Below are 23,768 nucleotides of genomic sequence, written 5' to 3' on the forward strand. Positions count from 1 at the left end.
GACATCACATGCAATAAAAAGAAAGCACTTTGAAAAGGCGCAGCATGTTTATGACTTCTTAAGAGTTCATTGGTCGTACGTCGCAGCGCCTGCTAAATGAAATTGTAACATAAGAAATGAAGAGCATAAAATGTTCCCCTGCTAATGAGAGTTTAACACTGTGTTGTTCACACCATTAAAATGCCTGTGACAGTCACTCTGTGTAACTCATGCTGTGTGCCGTTGTACCCCAGTTGCTCCCTGAAGGCATTTTCCAAACATTCCCAGAAGATCATCATCTGTGTGGCTGCTTGACGACACACACCTCTACACACAAACACACACTCTTCTCAGAGCTGATGAAATGTGTGTGTGTGTGTGTGTGTGTGTGTGTGTGTTACAGAAGCATATTTCTCACAGTTTTTTCATTCCTCTTATGACACAGCTCTTCACTTTGGAAACACTGAGAGGTTATTTCAGTGGAGTCTGGTGGAAAGCAGAGATCCCCGTCGGCCGCTTTCTTCATTAAATCTTTCAAAGTGTTGGACTGAATGAATTCTGACTCTCTGTCATTCTTTGCATTAATGCCCCCTCTATTGGTAAAGCTTGTCCTGAGGGTGGAGCTTTGAAAGGTCGGCAGGTCTTTGAAAATCAAAAGGGATTTAAATCCACAGAAAATGTCTTGAAATTTAATATAAGAAGTTCTATTCTGTACAAAGTTGAGAGGTGGAGTCAGAGGAAGTTTCTCATGAAAGGGAAACTTTGGGTTTGACGGTGTTGAAGAGGAAACATCAAAGGGTCAGAAGAAAGAGTTCATCTGGTGAGGGCCTCTCTATTCACACCGACATCCAGCCTTTCACTGTCATTAAACGTCACCACACAAAAGCAGACGAGAGTTTGTCCTGTAGGTAACTTACTTTATCTGTTAAAGAACCAACGATATAAACACGTTTATTAGCAATAAGTATTTAATAACCTTGAGCCGATATCCAGACAAGAACTTTTCTTAATATTGATGTCTATATGTCCATCCTCATTCTTTCACATCTATGTGCTGCACACCGCACACCTGATAATGTCATCATGATCAACAGGTGTGAGAGAATGTGTGGTTCTCTCTGGTACAGGGCTTAACTGGTTACACTGAACTTGTCAGGAGGTGCTTGTGTTTCTGTGAGGCAAGACGAGTTTTGAGAACCCAGATGCCGAACCCAGAGACTGAGGCAGGCAATTAGTGCAAAGGAGAATTGATTTACTATACTGAAATAGGTGGGTGAGTCCTTGGGTCAGGGGAAAGCAGGGGATGAGTCCTGAGCCGGGGAGTTGAGCAGAGCACGGGCAGGTGAGCTGGCAGGAGGGGAAGCCATGAATCGTGAGCGTAAATCCAGAGGTCAGAGTGAGTTCTGATCCAAGGGACATCCAGAGGGTTCAGGAGTGAAACTGAGGCAGGGGATGGGTTGAGCACAGCTGCAGGCAAAAGAGAACATTTATGAGTAAATCATAAAAAAAAAAACAGGCAAGTGGTTTTAAAAAAATTTGCTTGATCTAGACTGAGAAAACAGAGTCTACGATCGGGCAGTGTGTTGGAGTTGAAGCCCAGCATTAGAAGCAGTGTTTGGAGCTGCAGCCCAACCCCTGCACACCTGATCCACTCTTGTTGTCAAGCAGAAAGAGGGAGAGAGAGAAGAGAGGGAGAGAGAGAGAGAGAGAGAGAGAGAGAGAGAGAGAGAGAGGGAGAGAGAGAGTTTGGACTTGCTAGGATGACGTCGAGGGCATGACAGTTTCTAATTTACAAGACTTTTGTATCACAGACATTTGATATTGATTGTGGTGTTCCCCAAGGACCCGTCCTGGATCCTTCTCCGTTTTCTTTACACATGACAAATACTCTCATCTGAGCTTTATTGACAGTCATCACAATGTCTAGTATTGCTTTTATGCAGATGATACACAACTGTATAAATCTGTTTTCCCAGATTACATTTTAATTCTTGTATATTTATGGATATTTAAATCTAATCTTGATCCTACAAGTAGAATATTTTTGTTGATAGAGATGATGGCCGTCTGGGGAAACAGATTAAAACAGTTTTCAGATGTGAGGCAGATTTTAAAACGTACGTAACATTTGATGTATCTTTAACCAGGTCAGAAATGAATCTTATTTTTCATCTTAGGAGCATTTTTACAGTTTAAAAGACATTTAAACGGTGACATCATATTCGAACACACCAAAGTTACTGGATTGTCAGTAAATCTGTCCGGAGAGTCTAAATGGAGGAAGTTACAGCTTTGTCATCCCTACGGTGTCATGTTTGGGACATACAAGGTAGTTTCTGTTTAAAGCAGCCTTTAGCTTCTCTTTTCTTTATTCTTAATGATGTACTTACATTAAATGGTCTGTTTGGTTCGGTGTAAGCTGAGTGAAAGTGCTGAAGGACAGACGGACAGCACCGTCCTCGAGGCACCCTTCTGTATTTCTTACTTGTGACTAATCTAATATCTGGACAGCTGGCAGATTAATGACACAGATATTACCCCGCTGTAAGCACAGTCTGCTGCTCCCTGCAGACTGTGATAAAATAATGCTAAGTGCTATGAGCTATTTAATGCAGCATATACTTAAGCAGAGGAAGCCATGAACATTAAACTGCCTCCCTCTGTGCAGGGAGGGCCGGGATGAAAGCCGAGTAAAATATTTGGAGCACGTCGAGCGATTTCACACCCGCCCTCTAATTTATAACATCTCCCTTGTGTGGCCAATTCGCAACATCAACACACAAATCCATATTTCACACAACTCTTTCTGACGCCGCGCTGAAAATCTATACCCCTGACCCCGATTGGGTTCTCTGCTTTATACGATCCAGTAAATCCTCGGGGATAAAGAGTGCATTCAGGAAACAGACAGTCTGCAGTGCTGTTTTTTATCCTCCCCCTTTTCTGTAGTTTCCTGCGCATTCATTTAGTGCTCGTTCAAGTATTTAAGAGTTAAAACAACTTTTTTCTCTTTGATTAAAAGTGGATTCGACAGCAGAGGCCTCAGACTTCACTTATAGTGTTCTGTCTCATGCCGTGTGGTGTCTGCTGTGATTCGCTCTGCCAGGGTTTCATCAGTTTAACAACATTTCTGTGCTCAGGCAAACGCAGCAGTGGATCCTCTTGCATGCAGCATCTGGCTTCTGCTTCTCCACTTTCTATATAACTCCTTCAGGGGGACGGAGCCAAAAGCAGGTGAGGTAAACATGATGAAACAACGTCTATGTTTACACCCACTAAAATAATTTAGAACATTATGGTAAAAAGGACCCAAATACAGACGCTGCAGGGTAACGCAGGTTGAAATGAAGGTTCTTCACACCTCAAGTAACTCAAATGAAATCTGATCATTTTTGCTTGACTAATTGTAGACCAGAGCTGCACAGTGCACGGCTAGTTCCCGGTTCAGACGTAGTGGGCCTTCCTGTGTTAGTCTGCATGTTCTGCCCGTGCATGCGTGGGTTCCCTCCGGGTGCTCCGGCTTCCTCCCACAGTCCAAAGACATGCTCGTTAGGGTCAGTGGTGACTCGTAGGTGTGAGTGTGAGTGCAAAAGGTTGTCTGTCTGTGTGTGTGTCAGCCCTGTGATTGACAGCTGACCTGTCCAGGTGTAACCCCGCCTCTCGCCCAATGACAGCTGGGATAGGCTCCAGCCCCCCCCAGCAGCACAGATGATGGATGGATGGACAGAAAGCCTCCTGATTGGTTGTCCTGTCTGAATTGAGCTGGATTAACGCGCTGAAGGTTTCTTCACATCACCTGCTCAGTAATCCAGGTGCTGCTTAAAGTCTCTATATTTCAGTTATAAAGCTTTAGTGTGGAATTCTGTAGAAGCAGACAAATGTGCAATTAATCAAAATATCACAACAATGCTTCTGTGTCCATGTTTGCACTGAATTAAGTCCTTGTGCAGCTTTTATACGTTGAATGAATGAATTCCTTCTTCTGTCTCTTTTAATCTGAATTAATTCACACGAGCTCCGTCGCTCGCTGTGTTCGCACGGTTTCTGCCGACAGTTGAGATAATTGTGTGAACAGAAGGAAGGTAAAAAATGCAGACAGAGAACGGCTCTTAGAGAAGTGGAGACGTTTCTGTAAGAGACAGTTTGTGGTTTTGTTGATCCGCCGTTGAGCTCGTGAAATGAAAATCTGTGTCAAGCTGTTATCCGGTTACAGTTCCTTCTTCTTCAGACAGCCGCTTGTTCAGTGGTTCATTCTGTAAGAACAGACTCCTGTTGTGTTCCTGTTGCGTCTGTCGCACTGAGACAAGGCTCAAAGAAGTTCACTTCAGTCTGCTCAGAATAATGGGATTCAAACTATCAGAGACGGCAAGAGGAGCTGTGAGAGAAAGACAAAGAGACGTCGGCACAAAGAAATGTAAAACAATTAAGAATACAGAGAAAAGCAGACGACAGTCTGACTGTTTCTTTTACCTCCCCAGAGAGAAAGCTCGCGCTGCCTTTGTTGAGGTTTCTGAGTAATATCAGCTCCACAGAACGCAAGGGAACAGGGTGTTAGGGCTGTAGATGTTAGGTCTGTAGATGTTAGGGCTGTAGATGTTAGGGCTGTAGATGTTAGGGCTGTGGATGTTAGGGCTGAAGATGTTGAGACTGTAGCTGTTAGGGCTGAAGATGTTAGGGCTGAAGATGTCAGGGCTGTAGATGTTAGGGCTGTAGATGTTAGGGCTGAAGATGTTAGGGCTGTAGATGTTAGGGCTGAAGATGTTGAGACTGTAGCTGTCAGGGCTGTGGATGTTAGGGCTGTAGCTGTTAGGGCTGTAGATGTTAGGGCTGTAGATGTTAGGGCTGTAGATGTTAGGGCTGAAGATGTTGAGACTGTAGCTGTTAGGGCTGAAGATGTTAGGGCTGAAGATGTCAGGGCTGTAGATGTTAGGGCTGTAGATGTTAGGGCTGAAGATGTTAGGGCTGTAGATGTTAGGGCTGTAGATGTTAGGGCTGAAGATGTTGAGACTGTAGCTGTCAGGGCTGTGGATGTTAGGGCTGTAGCTGTTAGGGCTGTAGATGTTAGGGCTGTAGATGTTAGGGCAGTAGATGTTAGGGCTGTAGATGTTAGGGCTGTGGATGTTAGGGCTGTGGATGTTAGGGCTGTAGATGTTAGGGCTGTAGCTGTTAGGGCTGTAGATGTTAGGGCTGTAGCTGTTAGGTTGTAGATGTTAGGGCTGTAGATGTTAGGGCTGTAGATGTTAGGGCTGTAGATGTTAGGTTGTAGATGTTAGGGCTGTAGATGTTAGGGCTGTATGTTAGGGCTGTAGATGTTAGGGCTGTAGATGTTAGGGCTGAAGATGTTAGGGCTGTAGATGTTAGGGCTGAAGATGTTAGGTTGTAGATGTTAGGGCTGTAGATATAGGGCTGTAGATGTTAGGTCTGTAGATGTTGAGACTGTAGCTGTTAGGGCTGTAGATGTTAGGTTGTAGATGTTAGGGCTGAAGATGTTTGGGCTGTAGCTGTTAGGTTGTAGATGTTAGGGCTGTAGATGTTAGGTTGTAGATGTTAGGGCTGTAGATGTTAGGGCTGAAGATGTTCGGGCTGTAGCTGTTAGGTTGTAGATGTTAGGGCTGTAGATGTTAGGTTGTAGATGTTAGGGCTGTAGATGTTCGGGCTGTAGCTGTTAGGTTGTAGATGTTAGGGCTGTAGATGTTAGGGCTGTAGATGTTAGGGCTGTAGATGTTAGGGCTGAAGATGTTCGGGCTGTAGCTGTTAGGTTGTAGATGTTAGGGCTGTAGCTGTTAGGTTGTAGATGTTAGGGCTGTAGATGTTAGGGCTGAAGATGTTAGGGCTGTAGATGTTAGGGCTGTAGCTGTTAGGTTGTAGATGTTAGGGCTGAAGATGTTCGGGCTGTAGCTGTTAGGGCTGTAGATGTTAGGGCTGAAGATGTTAGGGCTGTAGCTGTTAGGGCTGTAGATGTTAGGGCTGTAGATGTTAGGGCTGTAGCTGTTAGGGCTGTAGATGTTAGGGCTGAAGATGTTCGGGCTGTAGCTGTTAGGTTGTAGATGTTAGGGCTGTAGATGTTAGGTTGTAGATGTTAGGGCTGTAGATGTTCGGGCTGTAGCTGTTAGGTTGTAGATGTTAGGGCTGTAGATGTTAGGGCTGTAGCTGTTAGGGCTGTAGATGTTAGGGCTGTAGATGTTAGGGCTGAAGATGTTCGGGCTGTAGCTGTTAGGTTGTAGATGTTAGGGCTGTAGCTGTTAGGTTGTAGATGTTAGGGCTGTAGATGTTAGGGCTGAAGATGTTAGGGCTGTAGATGTTAGGGCTGTAGCTGTTAGGGCTGTAGATGTTAGGGCTGAAGATGTTAGGGCTGTAGATGTTAGGGCTGTAGCTGTTAGGGCTGTAGATGTTAGGGCTGTAGCTGTTAGGGCTGTAGATGTTAGGGCTGTGGATGTTAGGGCTGTAGATGTTAGGGCTGTAGATGTTAGGGCTGTAGATATAGGGCTGTATGTTAGGGCTGTAGATGTTAGGGCTGTAGATGTTAGGGCTGTATATATAGGGCTGTATGTTAGGGCTGTAGATGTTAGGGCTGTAGATGTTAGGGCTGAAGATGTTCGGGCTGTAGCTGTTAGGTTGTAGATGTTAGGGCTGTAGATGTTAGGTTGTAGATGTTGAGGCTGTAGATGTTAGGGCTGAAGATATAGGGCTGTATGTTAGGGCTGTAGCTGTTAGGGCTGTAGATGTTAGGGCTGTAGATATAGGGCTGTATGTTAGGGCTGTAGATGTTCGGGCTGTAGATGTTGAGGCTGTAGATGTTAGGGCTGAAGATATAGGGCTGTATGTTAGGGCTGTAGCTGTTAGGGCTGTAGATGTTAGGGCTGTAGATATAGGGCTGTATGTTAGGGCTGTAGATGTTAGGGCTGTAGATGTTCGGGCTGTAGATGTTGAGGCTGTAGATGTTAGGGTTCCTAACATCACCTGGAGTCTCACACAGCTCAGTAAATCTCCCCTCCTCCTCCTGAGCTGTGTCTGGATGAACTCTCCTGCTGCTTCCAGCTCCTTGAGGCTGACCAGTGTGATGAGCTGTTAGCTCGGATCAGTACCAGGATTTCAACTAGCAGCGTTCTGTTTCAGCTGTGGAGCGCCTGTCCATCGGTCTCCGCTGAGTGGCAGTTTCACTGTATCTAGCAAGTCACACGTGGGCTGAGATCTGTCTCACTACAGCGCTATGAAGCCAAAATAAACCACTGAGATTGAATGACAATAAACAGGCTGACAGGATGCTGAAATAAACAAAGTTTTCACACACACAATCTCTTGGTGTCTTCTCTCTGTAATCAGACGTGGCAGAGGAGATTAAATCGCCTGCGCTGTGCAGCTGAGGCTGTGATGAGTGTGCTGTTTCTTTATTATATGTGTGCCTGCTCGTGTGAGAGTTTTCACAGTGCTGGGCCTGAGTACAGGAAAATGCAGAGACAGAGATCAGACTGATCTCTTCACCATGAGGACCTGAGGTTGCCGTTGGTTGTAGAACTGTGTCGCCGTTAAAACCGCAGAAAGCGTCCTGAAGAAAAACATGAAGCTGAGAGAGCAAGCAGCTGCTGATGACACATCTTTCCTCTCTCTGCTGCCACATTCAGGCTTTCACACATACAACAAAGAGGAGATGAAAAGCAGGTCTTTATTTAGTGCACATCATGAGCTCACTTCCACTTACGTGTTTGTGCATCCTTTAAAGGACTGAAATCTTACATAAAGCCTTTGAGTCGTTGGCTCGAGCTGCTCAGCTGCCACCGACATTTCACACCGCCGACTGAAGCAGCAGGAAGTGTTCATCGACGTATGGATTCATCCACACAGACGTGGGTGTTTAAAGAGCAACACATCCTCAAGGTGCTGTGAACCAAAGCAACAGAGTTACTGCTGTTTACAGACACGACTTACATCCACATGCAGACAGATGGAGGCAAAGCCACAAGAAGACCTTCACATCCTGAAGTTACCAATGAAAGATTACACGTAACAGAATTAGCTGCTCAAATCAGGAGCTTGGGCTGATTACTGCATCATTCTTTAGCCTGTTCCTTATAAAAACATCTGTAGCAAACACGATGTCCTCAGAATACAGTGGCCTTCCAAGATGAGACACGTTTGCATCTCTGATCTGTCGTCCCCGTTTTTCAAGATCTTCAGAAACACCATCAAAGAAAGATCCTCGCTCTGTGATTGGAAGGTTTGGCTGGTAGAAGAATCGAGTCGCAAAAAACTCTTGGTTATGGTTGATGAACCTTCTCGGGAGGGAGGGATGGAGGCAGCCTTTGAGCGAAAGAGGGATACATACACGGAGCTCACAGCTGAAAGCAGAGATGCAGGGTGGTCCGCTGTCAACTACCCAGTGGAAGTTGGCAGCAGAGGCTTTGTAGGAACATCCACCCAGCGCTTCTCGAGGAGTGTCTGGTCCTAAACTCAAGAAGGCCCTGAAAGATCCGGCAGAGCAGGGGAGCTTCTGGCTCCGGCTCAGGAGGAAGGATCAGGCGTGGAGGGGGCGGTGGGGAGACGTCCCGACTGTGGTTCCACCACCAACAGATGTTTCAGGGTTAATGGAGCCAAACATCAGTGAAGGTTGGCCCCCGGCTGATGACCCCGCTGATGACCCCGCAGCTGTCCCAATGGCACCGTCAGAGCTGCGACAGGCAGCCTTTTACCTGTGCCTCCATCTACGGCTGTGCTGGTGCAGGTTTATATATAGATATATATGTATATGTATATATATAGATATATACATATATATATATAACAAACATGTAAAAGTAGCACTGACATCACATCCATCCTTTTTGGACCATTAATGTCTGGGCGATCTACAGTATCGTGACATTCTGCAACTTTCTCCATGCTAAAGTCAAATATAACTGACACTGGATTAACCAATGGTAACCAACATGTTGGTTAACAATCAGTAGTAATGATAAGTACATATTCTGATGGGTTAATGCTAAAATCGACCTGCAGCACCTTGAAGCATTAATCTGCAGATCGAGCTGCTGTGGATGATCGGCCTCCTCCGCCTCCTCGTGCTGCCCTGCAGCTGTGTGAGCTCCGTCAGCAGGATAATCACCTTCTCTCTGTGGACCACCCAGCAGCCTCCCCTCCACTGTTTAACCCTGCACGGCCTCAGGGTGAGGGACATCATATAAGCTGTCTCTGTACCGGCTGTGATGTGAAAGGTGCGTGTGAATATGTAATTGTGCATCGTCCTGAGAAAGAGGCCGATGTGACAGTTTAGTTATTGAAGCACGAACACATCGGGGAACGTTTCATTTCATTCAGGATTCTAAAGATGGTGCACACCTGTGTTAATCACCTGTTCTACTGCAGGTAATAAACTCATTGATCAGTTTCTTATACAAAATCTGAACTATCACTCTGATATTCGAATTTCATTCTTCAGGTCAGAACTGCTCATACACGCCATGTGCAGTTTGAAGCCGTCCTGAGCCCTGCAGGGTCACACTGACACCGAGCAGGCAGGCCGGGGCTTTGTCCTGAAACAGGGACAAGATGTCACCACGCGTACAGCCGTCACAGGGGGGGTGCAAGGCCCTGTGTGAACCTGAACAAATCTGCTAAATGCAGAAAGTAAAACCAAGAAAACATAAAAAGACTCAAAGCAGATGAAGAGGCCAGCAGAACGTCCGCCCTGCTCTGGAAGGCAAAACACGTTTTCTTTTCATCAACACTTTTTCTTATTGTTGGACAAAACTTTTCATGTTTCTGTAAATTGGACAAAATTAATTTCCACCTCGTCGGTTTTGAAACGTCTCACAGAAGGACGGCAGCTGAAAATTAGCCGGCTGCACGACACTTTAGCCGGGACAGTTACAGAAATGCAGATTAATGCGCCACATCCCCAGAATAAATTCAAGGTTTTCTTTCACTGCACTGAGCAGCAGAACACAGAGGACACCTCTGCAGCCTGCAGCAGACCCTCATCCTGTCGACTGTACAGGCTGTCTAAACCAGAGCAGAACCGCCCTGTGCTGACAAGAACACAAGTAAATACAGGATTAATATATATTATAGTCTTTAAATGTAAGGCAGACAGATTCAAACACATTCTCCGTCTTCTGAATGACAGTCATTTTCCCTCTCACATGGTTTGTAGATTAGATTTTAAAGTGGTTTAAGCTGCCGGTCGCTCTGTAAAATTATAGTCTGTTGAAAGTATGAATTACTCTTAAGAGTGATTTAAAAGACAGAGTGAACACAAACCGAACATTTCACCCCGACTCTCTGCAGACTGTTTCCTGCAGCCTCCTGTAAAATGTCACACAGAAGTCTGAGTGAGCCGATGTGTGACGGCTGCAGGTAACAGTCAGGAACATACACCGTGAGCGAGTGGGCGGAGTGATGACGTTTACATCATGTGACCGGTGTGAAACCAGAAGTGCGACACAGAACAGCAACATCTGAGGTTGAAGTAGAAGGATCGTTTACGAGACGACAGCAGAGACGTCTGCAGACCGAGTGCGTGTGAAAGGGGCTCCAGAGGACGTCAGGTGACGTAGTTCAAAGAGGAGAGAGTCAGGAGGAGATGTGGGGCGATGGATGGTCAGACAAACAAAGGACTTAAGTCATGTCAGTGAGTAACATGACATCATTTAATCCCCTGAGGACTGATTGAAACTGAAACACGATCTAACCAAGCAGAACCGCGACCATCTCACAACATTAACCTCATGATTATTAATAACTACCTGGATGACAAAGTGTCGTGAAGTTCAGCCCGTCTCTGCACACGTTTGCCCCGTCTGAACCACATGAAACGTACGGCCCATTTAATGGTCTGATCAAATCCGCATGAGGAGGCCAGTATCTCGTCTCGACCTGACGGCTGTTTCGTGTACGAAGCTTTCTAAAGAATAAAAAGGGCGATGCAACGAGGCACAGCGGGGCCGGAGGAGGAGGTGGAGGAGGAGGTGGAGGAGTCGCCTCCTGCAGCTGGAGCAATAAGAAGAAAAGAATAAGTCATGACAGGTCAGGGCAGAGACAGCAACAGATAACAGAGGGAGGATATAAAGTGGAAAGATACAGACCAGCGATGTTAACTGATTTATAAAAGAAAGAGAGCATCGGGGGCAGAGCAGAGGAAGAGACGAGACATTAAGGATGGATGTTATCAGATGCAGAAGCTCAGAATCTGCTGATTACTCCGCAGTGACTCATAAATATCAGGACATGCTGACTGATGTTCGTCTGCTGCCGACGGATGAGAGGCGATGAATTCTTCTGTGAAAAGAGAAAAGTTGTAAACGACCATATTTTCTCTTTTTCTTGTGCTGCATTCAGCTGAATATTACATTACCTGCTTCTTATTATTCATCCTTTGTCTCAAGGTGTTGTGTTGTGCCCTTTGTGCCAAGTGGTGCGAAAAAGGATGGAGGAGAGCGGAGAGGGAGGGGGGTGGGGGGGGATACGGGCTGCAAACAAAACATCCTGTGCTTTTTCACATTTATACGATTCCCAATTTATTAATTAAAATGTGTTTCCAAACTTTTGTGAACAGAGTGAAAACGTGAAACGAACACGATATCAGCAGATAAAAGTTTAAGGCAGAGGGAAGATAGTTATTTCTCTCCTGTGTTTCCATCTTGCACCAGCGTGTTTCTCATTCAGCTCCAGGTCCCATCACTACAGTCCACGCATGCATCACAACCATTTTTCCCTCCATGAAATGGAAATAGAATCAAGTGTTGTCCTTGAGCAGGCAGTCAGGGCACAAAGACAAAGATTATAGTTTCTTTGCTTAAAAAGTTGATTTAAGTCAAATAATTTACGACTAATTTAATGAACAAAGTCCTTCAAAGAGGTCAGCGGACATCGTTCTACTGAAAAGAAATAACAAAGAGTTGTTACCTCGACGAACAGACCACACAGAATAAGAACTGCACCAGGTGCCACCTGATGACCTCTCCTCCAGGCCAAGGCTACGTCCGCTGGAAATGGATGCATTAAAGCATCTCTGATGTAGTTTAAAACATTACTGGAACAGTCTTTAACCAAGAACACAAAAATCCAGTTAGCAGGAAAACTTCTTTACTGAAACGTTCTTTGGTCATAAACAGAAAATCAGTCAGCGGGGGAAGAACAATCCAAGAGGGGCAATACACAAAAACCAATCAAGGCTGGAAAACATGAACACACGAGGGTGACAATGACAGTCCGGCAGAGGGTGAGCAAACACAGGGGTAAATATACTGGCTGGACTAATTACCAATGAGACACAGGTGTAGGGAAAAAACTGGCGGGAAACTGAACAAAGGCAGGAAGTAACACTAGAGAGACGTCTGTCTGACTCGCTGGCCTGGTGAAAACCATCTGGGCACAGAAACAGTCCAGGTTGTTTGTATTTATTTGAACCAATCACCATCCGCTTTAGCTGTGTCAGCCGAGAATTCAACAGACATGGAGCGTCTGCATGCGGGAGCCATTGCATTCAAATAACTTACACTACACATAACGGGCTGCACGGTGGTGCTGTGGTTAGCGCTGTTGCGTCACATGCACGCGTGTGTTCCCTCCGGGTACTCCGGCTTCCTCCCACAGTCCAAACACATGCTGGTTAGGTTCACTGGTGACTCTAAACTGTCCGTAGGTGTGAGTGTGAGCGTGAAACGTTGTCTGTCTCTGTGTGTCAGCCCTGTGATTGACAGGTGACCTGTCCAGGTGTAGCCCCACCTCTCGCCCAATGACTGAAAAGGATAAGCATTCTAGATAATGGATGGACTTACGTCTAAGTGTTACATGACATCATCTTGGAAAGTTTTGTTCCCATTAAAGGGACATTCATGTGAAATTCCCAGTTGGATGTAATTAGCGGGATGACTGCGACACTGCATGACTTCAGGGTGGATTCATGCCAACACATATCTGCAGGGTGTGGTGTGGTGTAGCAGCATAGGCAGTCTTTTTATGGTCCATACATCTACTCATTAATTAGCAGTTTGTACAGTAGCTTGTTAAGCGCTCATCATTTTATTTACCTTGTTAAGTTTTACAGTCAAAAGTTTGTGCGAACTGATGAATAAGCTCTGTGTCAGCTTTGTTTAGTGACTCCCAGCAGATAAATTAGAGAGCTGTTTCCTGATTTGTACGAGCTTCAAATCTCTGAAGAACATCACTGACGCTCCCTTCAGAACGTCTTTGTTTCAACCTGCAGCTCTTTTCTCTGAACGGGTCTTCAGGGAAAATCTGCTTTTGTAAAATGATCCAAATATCTCATCTCCATGCGTCTCACGTGCTCCGTCACACAGCTGAGTAATCAATCCCCCCGATCGCTGTCTCGCGCTGTTCTTACAAATCTGTGCAGCTTTTTGTTTCCTCTCATTGTTCAGCAAAGTTCAAAACCCAAATGAACTCTTCAAGAACTTTTCTTTAGCAGACAGTCAGTGATCAGTGAGCCGAGTCATATTAACTCCTCTCTGTACGGCACTGCCCTGGAGAATGAGCCTCTGAACAGGGGGCAGGTGGAAGGCTCACCTCAGCGTCTGCTTGACACACCTCAGAGCTAATAAGATCTGACAAGAAGGTCCACTGACCCACATCCAGGCATCATCCTCACTGATCGAGTGTCTTGCTGCAGGGCCCAGTCAGGGCCAGCAACCCAGGGAGAAATGAGACGTTAGTTGGGTTTGAGAAGTTAAAGTATTGTGGCAACTTTGACAGACAAGAAGCAGAATATAACATCGTCAACCCTTTACGCCTCCATCCCACAGGATCCGACTCCGGCTCGTTCCCTCTGTGCCGCGGTTCGGGTCCGTCAGACGGCGTGAGCCCTCGCTCACAGGAAGCGTGTCTGATCCGCAGCGGAGCGCCCACCCAAGCAGCTGGATTCGCAAGAACACAAGATTGCACGAGAATTGTGAAATCAGCTGCTCTGTTCAGCTTGACGTGTGCTTGAAGCGGCCTCCGTCAAAAATAGACCGCTGAGCGGAGACGCGCTTCTGGGACGCGTCTGAGACGGGCCACGGCGCGTGCTGTGGAATCACGAGCACTCACCCGAATGGGCGCGATGGACTCTGGAGGGTTTTTATTACACTTGCAGCTGGAGTCATGAAACGTATTCCCCTCAGTTATGGTCAAAACCACAGCTGCACAAAATCACATTAAACAACATCCTTCTAATGCACACACCAGCAAGAAAAACAATACGCAACATTTACATGTTCGGAACACAAACAAGTCAACAAACATTCAGTTCAGCGCAAGGCATGATGGGAAACGAAGCACGCTGGGCCATCGCTGCAGTATTTTAAATTATTACAACTAAACTATTAAAACAGCAAACAGAGGAACAATTGTTTTACAAATGTACCAGTTTGTTTAGTTAGGTTTCCCTGTCTCTTGTCGTCAAACAGCGGGGATTACATGAAGGTTGAAACAGAAAGGGTGAGGACCCAGGAGCAGACTTTAAAAAGGATTTATTCTAACACTTAAAGGAAAAACAAAATGGTTCTAGTTTGAGTCCATGGGGAGCAGATAAGAAACAAACATCCCAAAAAAAGTTACAAGGTCCAGAAATCACGGTGAGAAAGGAGGTGAACACTGGGAGAGCTACGAGGAACACATCCTCTGAGGAACACATCCTCCGAGGAACAAGGGCTGAAGTTTGATGAAAAACAAACTGGCACAGAGACGGGAAGACAACGGCTGTGTTCGAAGTGCCGTACTACATACAACATACTATATACTACATACTACATACTACATACTAACTACTACATACTACATACTACATACTACATACTACATACTACATACTAACTACTACATACTACATACTACATACTAACTACTACATACTACATACTACATACTACATACTACATACTAACTACTACATACTACATACTACATACTACATACTAACTACTACATACTACATACTACATACTACATGCTACATACTAAATACTACATGCTACATACTACATACTAAATACTATACACTACATGCTATATACTACATGCCGTAGTTCGGCCGTAGTCTGTAGTATAGAGGAGCTTTTCATTTTGCAGTAAGCTTCGCCAGGCGGAAGTAAACAATAACCGCTGCTTCTTTAGCTATAGCGCCCCCTATATGGCATTTGAGGGGACTCAGGCACAGGTGAAAACAATAAGGGCGGGGCAACAAGCAGAAACACACAAAGAAAGGAGGTGGAGCTACATACACAAGAATTATGGGTGACAAAATAAAACAGGAACACATATCCTAACACTAAAATAAATAAGTCTTAAATATGCTTTTGGCTAAATACACGATATCTGAGTTCCCAGGGAAAAGCCAACATTGTCACCCCGTGTGAAAACCATCATTACTCCGGGCAAAGAAATGAATGAAGACAAAGATTTACTTTTCATATTTACAAGCTGTTTTCAAGAAAGAAAAGAAGACGTTAAAATAATTCAGATGAACCAGTTAGATCAAACACAAGCTCTCTGCAGCTCACTCCTTACTTTGCCCCTAAACGTGCCCCATCCAACCTGCTGAGGTGGAGCTGGAAACACCTTAGATGCACCACACTGTGTAGAAGGTCCTAAAACATGTCGGAGCTGGATTTATTCTTGGCACACTTCCTCAGTATGAATCAGACGTGGCTGGATATTATATAAACTAGCAAACAGACTCGATATAGTACATTTAATCTATAGTTTATGATATTTAGGCCCAGACAGCCAATATGTTAGAGTCTATTCTCCTGTATTAAAAGTCTGTTCCTGAGTCGTCACCTGCTGCAGAGCAGAAATTGCAGAACAAATTTATCACCATGACCGTCGTCTTTAGGGCCCTCCTGAGGCGGCTTCCTGCCTGAATACAAACTACGATTTACCACATTCATTACTTTATTTGAAGGTATTTGATATTGTTGAATTAGAACTAAACATAAGAGATAAGAGTTTACCATCCTGACTTCAAAATAAAACGCTCTTAATCAGCAAATGAGAGAGAAGAAGGATGAACATGCTGTGGGCTGATATAAGCTTCACCTTCAATTAAAGTCAGAAGAAGAATTATTCAGAGAGATCCACTGAATCCACTGAACGAAGCAGTTTCATGTTAAAAATGTTTCTTTTGATTACAGGATGGGAAAGCCTGATAGCAAGATGTAGCTAACAATGCTAGCTCAGTTCTAGGGTTAGGGTTCCTCTTGTGTTTCCATACAAGGAGCCAGGACGTCTCTTCTCCAAACCAACCAACAGTCTTATTAAAACACTGAATAATCAGTTTCAGGCTCAAAGGCTTATCCAACGTACTCAGGGGGTGCTACAGGGGCTGTTAGCCGAGATGGCATTTAAGTTGGCTCAACTTGCTCCTCTCATAGATCCAGTTAAGAGATGAAGTTTAAAACATGTGGATTTCCAGGACAGTGTTCTGGTTTCTGTTTGTAGTACGCTTATAGTCCGAATAGTATTGACCAATCACGTATCAGCAGGCTGCGGCGTATGCAGGAAAAACAGTCCATGTGGAGAGCAGAAGCAGTTATCCACCGTAACGACATCCCAGCTCCCATCAGCGTGATCTGATGACCATTTAGCTTCTTATTAATCTCTATAAACAGACGTCTGCATGCTAACAGCAGACAGTCTGCTCTAGATATAACTTGAGATAAATTCGCTGACGCGGTGTCAAGAAAGCTGTTCAGAGTTTAAATTTCCCGACGTCCTCGATCATAAATGATGGCTCCGCCCTCCGTCTCATGTTAAAGTAGTTTCCTTCTCCTCTTGAGGAAGAGACCTGACAAAGCTTCATGTTGACTTGTTACTAATCTGCATTATGGTGTTGACATTTCGGCAAAGGTAAGACCCGTTAATAACAAGTAAATATAAAAAAAACAGGTTCTTTTCTGTAAACGACGCAGCACGTCGCTAACCGGCAGCTACATACACCGCTAGTGTCCCGCGTCATGACCCGGCTCAGGAGGTCACAACAAAGAGAGAGACAGCACCATGTTAATCATTTAAATAAAGCTGCATTTAAGCAGATTAAACCAAATTAAACATCTACAATATGAGATGAGGGAGTCAGTAAAGTCAGTGGTGTGTGATGTGCATGAGTGGAGGATGTGTGCAGTGCAGAAGAGTCACATTTAAAGGGTTATTTATGGTTTCAGTTACATTTAAAAAAGGGTCAACTTTCCTGAAGGGAAACAGGAAGTAAACCTGCCTTAGACCGGTTCCACTTGGACACAGGCTGAAATGGTCCTCATACTAAACGTCTGAGCGTCCGTAGGTTCTCTGTACAGCTGGATAATATCCCTCCACCATCACTCGGCCCCTCAGCCAGCGAACCATCCAATGTGATGGAAGATTGAGCCTGCTAAGTTGACAGTCTGTGGAGAGACAGTCACTTAGGTACGACCTGGGGCATGAAAACACAGCCTCTGTGACCCGGCCTGCTTATCACATGCACAGACACACCATGTGCATACACACACACACACACACACACACACACACGCTGACTTTTCGCCTATCCCGCACATCAAAGAGAGCCCAATGCTGGAGTCACGGCTGTGAGGAGATTACGTGTCGTGAATTTAAATCTCTGAGCCGCAGCAGAATGTGTCACTTTCTCTGCCTCTGTGCAGGATTTTCATACACGGCTCCGAGACGCTCGACAAAGGAGGATCCCTCTGTGGAGGAGAGTTCACCTCCTCAGAGGAAACGACCTCTGCAAAAACGGCTCCTCTTAAAACGCTTTGCTCACAAAATAAAAACGGATGCATGACATTGACTTTCGCTTCTGCTTCAGGATGGGCCGATGACTTCGGTCTCATTCGGCTGTTTGCAGATATATGTTGGTTTCTGCCACCTCATTGTTGAAATCCAGTCCAATTTAAAGTAGCAGTACCATGTTTCCTTCCCCGTACCGATCCTGATACCTGACCAGTGATAGTCTATTACAGGATGAAAGCTCACGTCGCGTGTGAAATCAAACAACCTTGTTTCCTGTAGTTTGAGAAAAAGTCGTAAGAATTTAATTTAGCATAATGTCTGCATGAACTGCAAAGCTGCACAGTGAAAGTATTTTATTGTTCCTGCAACACTGAAACCTCTGTGTGGAAACAGAGGTGGTGCACCGGCTCAGCTCAGCGTTTAAACCGTGCAGTCCTCGATGCGGCGGCCCCGGGCTCGACTCCAGCCCTCGGGCCCTTGCTGTGCGGCGTTCCCATGTTTCCGACACCATCGGCTGTCCTCTCGCCCTAAGAAAGGCACAGAAATAATCTGAAAACAAGTTTGATGAAAAATGACTGAACTCAAGAGAAATCAGCAGCTGCTGTAAAATAAATAAAAACACACACTGTGGTGTTTGTTTTAAATCGAGGCTGACTTTGTCTGTTAGAAACACTCACATGACATTTGCCTCTGTGCTTCCTCATCACAAAGTCCACGTCAGCCTATTTTGTGTCTCTTTCCCTTCAAATGCAAATTACAGCCGATTATTATTAAAGGCCACAGAGAGGGGAATTAACTTCCTGAATTGAGGCTGAGTAAACCAGACGAGTGGATGATCTCACGCCGTGGAAACTCTCCGAGCCGAGCTTCCATTCGGTGACGGTAATGGGTTCCTCTTTCAGGGAAAAATGATAATTGCTCTTCATTTATGGCTCTCAGGGGAGGAAAGTTATTTTTCATTTCTGGAGTAAATGTGTTTTACACACCACTGAATGACAGTCAGGTAATATTCCTAACATTGATTGAGAACGACTGCGTGTATGAGTCTGTCTCTGCTACAGTCTGGTTCATGCGCACAGAACACATTCTTGTGCTGAGCAATGGCAGAACTTTGAGTTGTAATTAATAACACATAATAAAGGTAAATCTGTGTTATTATAAACCACCAGGTCAGTTACACCCCAGAAGCAGATAAAACCCGTTAGAGCTGCAGTAGGTAAGATGGAGACGAGAGCGGACTTTGCGTCCGTCCCCCTCTCTCTCCGCGGCGCTCAGTCCTGCCTCCAAAGACCTCCCCGCAGAGGAGGCTATCATGCGCACGCAGGCTAGTAACCACGGCAACTGAAGGAGCCAGATATACAATATGCCGGACACACCAGTAAAAACGTGAAATGACAACAACCGCAGCCAGCAGCACTTAGTTTGCTAACAGAGACTGTGGAAAAAACAGAGCCAGCTAAGCAGTAACTCACTGATGTTGAGAACATTTAAGTGTAAGCTGAACACTGAAGAAACTGAGCGTGACCGTGTGAGCATGCGCGGAGGAGTGGTGCTGCGCAGCGTGTGATTGACAGCAGCCTGAGAGACTGCTCGGCTCTGATTGGTTGTTGTGTTTCGGGAGCGTTGGATTCTTACAAATGCCATTAGGAGCAGTGGGAGGAGCCAGAGGAACATGATTATCTCTCTCATGTACGACTGCATGTTTACAGTTTTAATAATGTTACCAACAGCTTGAAGGACCGATATTTCAGTGCAACTGTGTTTATACTAGTTTACTATCTTGCTAATGAAATCTTCTCTGCTTTCTTAATAGTCTTGTAATGAATAATCCTGATTTATTCTTCCACATAGCCGCGCACTAAGACGGTGGTTGTAAGTGTTTCTGTCTAAATCAGGACTCGCCACCTTTTCATCCTCCATCTATCAGCGCTAAGCTCTTGACAAGCGTAACTCCTCGTCTCTCAATGAGCTCGTAAAATCTCCCAAAGTGCTTCACAGCTTGAAATCCAGAGTTCAAGCCGAATGGCCCGTCCCCATCAGAGCGTCTTATCCACATCTATCAGTCCAATTAGAGTCTGTGTGTATTTCCGGCTGACAGCAGCGGGTTTATTAGGACGCCTGTGATCAGAATCCTCCTCTGGAGTCAGCAACGACACAAAACGACAAGAAGCGAAGATGAAGAAATTACAGAATAAAAACCCGCTCCATGATTAGCCTGGTAGGTGGGTGCAGCAGACGCTACGAGAGGGAAATTAGCTGCCTAACAAGCAGATTGAAAAAGATAACAACTGACGAACACACACACAGAAAGCACACTGAAATCAGAGGGCTGTAATTCTTTCATTTCTATCGCAGGTCAAAGCGGGAGCACAACTCCATTAATCTTCTGACCAATTTAATTAGACCCTGAGATGACAGCAGGGCTCCTGGAGGACGTCGCATTATTGCTGAGACTAATGATGATTCAGAGTTATGCAGAAGTGTTTCATAAGCAGAGTGCACGTCTGAACGGGCACAGTCACTCTGAGGAGATAAAGACCCTGGGCGGTTGAAGCTTAACAGAATTCTCACCATTTATTCCAAACATGATGATCAATGTTCAGTCGATGAAAATCACCAGCGATGGTAGATGTCTAATTGTGGAATTAACCAGCTGAATCCACATTTACTGTTCAATGCACAGAATGTATAAAAAGATGGCCGACATGACAGCTCCCTACAAATGAAGCCAAACCCTCTCTGTCGCCCCCTGCTGACTGGCTGCAGTATAGCTCATAAAGCCCGCCTCCTCCATGTTAACAGATGGGACAAACTATAAAATACATTTTTCTCAAACATGGTTTCTGTCATTATAGTTAGTTCTTATCATGCTGATTTATGTCACAGTGTTCATTTTTCTGTTTACTTTTAATTAGTTATTTGATGCTATAAAAAGGGGGTGTGGCCTCATGATTGACAGCTCTGTTGACAAATGGGGCTCCTGCAGCGTTCTGGAAACGGCGAGAGGAGACGTAACTAACACTAACACTACAGTCACTGAACTTTCCATCAGTGTGAATATCTGCTTCAGACCGACACAAGAAGCTGTTCTGCTGCAGACTGAGCCCACCTGAGGGCTCCAACACGCCAAGGACACAGGTAAAGGTGTGTGTCGGGTAGAGGAAGGGGCGGGGAGTCGATACTGCGGCGCCTCTAGCCGATCTCTGCTGCACACACTCTGGATACAGAAGAGCAGGATGGCAGCGCCCGCTCCGGGGGGGTCTAGGCTTCACTTTTGTACAGCGAGAGGAGGAGACGCGTCGGCCATCTTTATAAACAGTCACTGGGTAAATAGGAGGAAGAAGCCTTTCCCATGTACATCCCAAACCTTCCACATGTTTTATCTGCTATGACCAAAGTCTTTTCCTTCACCTTCACCACACAACCAGAGTTTTGTAGAACCGTTTATGGGAAAACTGAATTATATCTGTCTCTCTGAACTTTAGAGATCACAGCATGAATATTTTATTCATTGAGAACGATTTTCTGTTCAGGATTTACAGATCCTGTCTCCTCTCAGTGTTCGTAGATCCGTGTCTGTGTGATGCTCTCACTGTGCTGGAGGGCGTCACTAACACTAATACACGAGTACAGCAGGCCGCGCTCACACAACAAACACAAAGAATGTCTTGTTTACTGTCACAGGGTGCTGCGTTGACATAAACAGAAAGACAAGATGAGTTCTGATTTGTGCAGCTGTACATGTTTAAAACAAAGGTCTTAAAACAGAGACGACGAGCTGATCGGTGATTGGTTGATCTGCCTCGGCCTCAGCAGCTGCTGCTCAGCCCTCTGACTGATTACAGACTGCTCATGTTCACATGCAGCTGCATCTGTTTCCTTCACGCAGCTTTTCTTTGTCTCTTACTTTGTCTAACCTTGAGACGGAGCGTGTGTGGTGACATGGCTTTATGATGCATGTCGGGCGCTCACAGGATTAGCATGTAGCATTTAAGCGTCTTACATCACCTCCTTCTCCCCTCAGTGTTTATCAATCTCAACCTTCAAGGAGACGTCTTCCTCGTCCTGCATGATTGGTATTCATGCGCTCTCTGATGCCGCCAAATTGCTCGTAATCTTGTTTGTCTCCTGCTCGTCTTATCCTCATCTTTTCTGACCTTTTCTTTTACTTTAACTTTTTTGTCTTTCCATCAAGTGAAGCTGTAATATGAAAAGTTAAATCAGAAGGATCTCCCTGCTGTCTCTGTCCCTTGTAACACTTCAATCAGCCGACTGAGGGCATTGATTTATCACATTTGGCCCCCACCGGTTTGGTCGAGTTATTTGGCCCAATCTAAATGTTTTGCGTGTGCTCTTCTCGCACTAACACGACTAATCTTGTTAAACTTGAAGTCAGATTCCCCTCCGAAAACTAAACACTGAACTAAGGGATCGTTTCAGTTGTTGAACCCTCACATGAAGCCAGCACATTTACACCAGTTGTAAATGTATTTATCTTCTTTTATTTCAGTAAAAAAAACCTTTGTTTTTTTAGATAAGTGTGTTTTTTATTTCTTGGATTTTTGTGTCTTTTGTTTTTCTTTTTCTTTTGTGAATTTGTTTGTATTTATTTTCAGTTGATGGTAACTTTAATCATGTGGTCAGCATTTTGAAATCGCCTCCCAACCGCCTGCCAAAAAGGACTTCCTTACGTTCCTAACGCTACGTCTCCCAACTTCTACCTCTGCCCCTGAAATCAGAGGTCACTAGAGGTCATTGCCTAAATAAAAAGGTAAACATGGCAAGGATGTTCAGATTGTTGACGCCTATCTGTGAACTGTGTTCGGCTCCCAGTTAAAGTTCAGTGTGAACGCAGAATCGATCGCTCAGCGTGGTCAACAAAGAATTCACTGACTGAGGAAGCTAAACTCCTGTAACGTCTGTAACACCATCTTTGTATTTTTGCCATCATGTATATAAAGTCTGTTCCCTTAATGTGTTGGTTCAGTGGTTCTCCACTGGCCTCAGGACGAACCACCACCTCCTTCATGACAAATCACAACCCAAATTTCTCACTCAAATGTATTTCATAAAAAATGGTGCAGTTTGGACCTGAGACGGCTACCTGACCGGCAGGTAACAATGTAAGGAAAATATTATCTCTACAATTCATTTCATCAGAAACTTTTTTTCCCACAGAAATAAACTAAAATCCTGCAACATAAATGTAACTGCTGTCAGGCTCATCAAGTTTCAAGAATGTAAATGTAACTGTAGCTGGGATTATCCAATCAGTGCCTACAAGGAGTGTGAATAAACACTTCCACTGCACGCACGTCACAGGAAACCCATGTCCTTCAAAATAAAAGCGCAGCATAGACTTTTTGCCGCACCTTTTTTTTTTATTTTAAGCACACATCCACGACCGACTGAAAACAGCTCCGCAACCCACGTTTGGGTCCCAACCCACCACTTGAGAACCATGGGCCTAGATAGTATTGTTAAGGTCTGCTCCAAAAAGTCCAGCAGAGAGACTCGTGCTCCCTCTGGGAGGAGCGTGTGGTCCAAGAAGCTAAAGGAATTATTACCCAACATGACCACGTCCTACTCGCTGAATTCACGATGATGCCCTCAGGCCGCAGCTTCAAATCGCCCCACAGGGAAACTAACCACTAAGTCCTTCATTCCTTCTGCTGTCAGGCTGTTAAACCTCGACAGTCGACTCCTGGAATAAACACTTTTATTCTTTGCTCCTGTTTTTGTGTTTAACCACAAGAGAGCTTTAACACTTGGTCTCCACGGCTGTAAGCATCGACCTTCACAGAAAGTAGTTATATAATGCAATGTGCAACGCATCCTAGAATGACTTATTTAATTTATTATTGATTTTGAACTTTGACCTGTGTGAATTTGTGTGAGTCACTATTCATGGGGCCACATGAAGGTGTGACTGTGTGTGCTTGTCTCTGACAGACTCCTGATTGTCTGTGAGTGTACGTACGTGCTGTGTGGATTGTAAAAGCTAGATTGACCTTTGACATTAATAAAGTTGTCATGTCTTAAGAAGCTGTTGCCAGTTGTAGCTTTGATAA

At 44.9% G+C, this 23,768-nt stretch overlaps 1 protein-coding gene across 1 annotated transcript in view; it reads right to left on the minus strand.

Annotated features, from left to right (window-relative positions):
- Window positions 1–4,499: 4,499 nt before the first annotated feature.
- Window positions 4,500–23,768, minus strand: part of LOC138599274 (uncharacterized) — a 31,937-nt gene continuing 12,668 nt past the window's right edge. Inside the window, exons 2-4 of the mRNA XM_069670836.1 lie at window positions 13,722–13,847; window positions 6,669–7,027; window positions 4,500–5,172 (exon numbers count right to left, since the gene is read on the minus strand). Of these exons, the coding sequence (XP_069526937.1) occupies window positions 4,500–5,172; window positions 6,669–7,027; window positions 13,722–13,847 (1,158 nt within the window). The remainder of the gene's footprint in view (window positions 5,173–6,668; window positions 7,028–13,721; window positions 13,848–23,768) is intronic.

Source organism: Semicossyphus pulcher, unplaced genomic scaffold (assembly GCF_022749685.1).
Source record: "Semicossyphus pulcher isolate SPU_LCO1_2020_fin unplaced genomic scaffold, fSemPul1.0.p SCAF_20, whole genome shotgun sequence".
Lineage (NCBI taxonomy): Eukaryota > Metazoa > Chordata > Actinopteri > Labriformes > Labridae > Semicossyphus > Semicossyphus pulcher.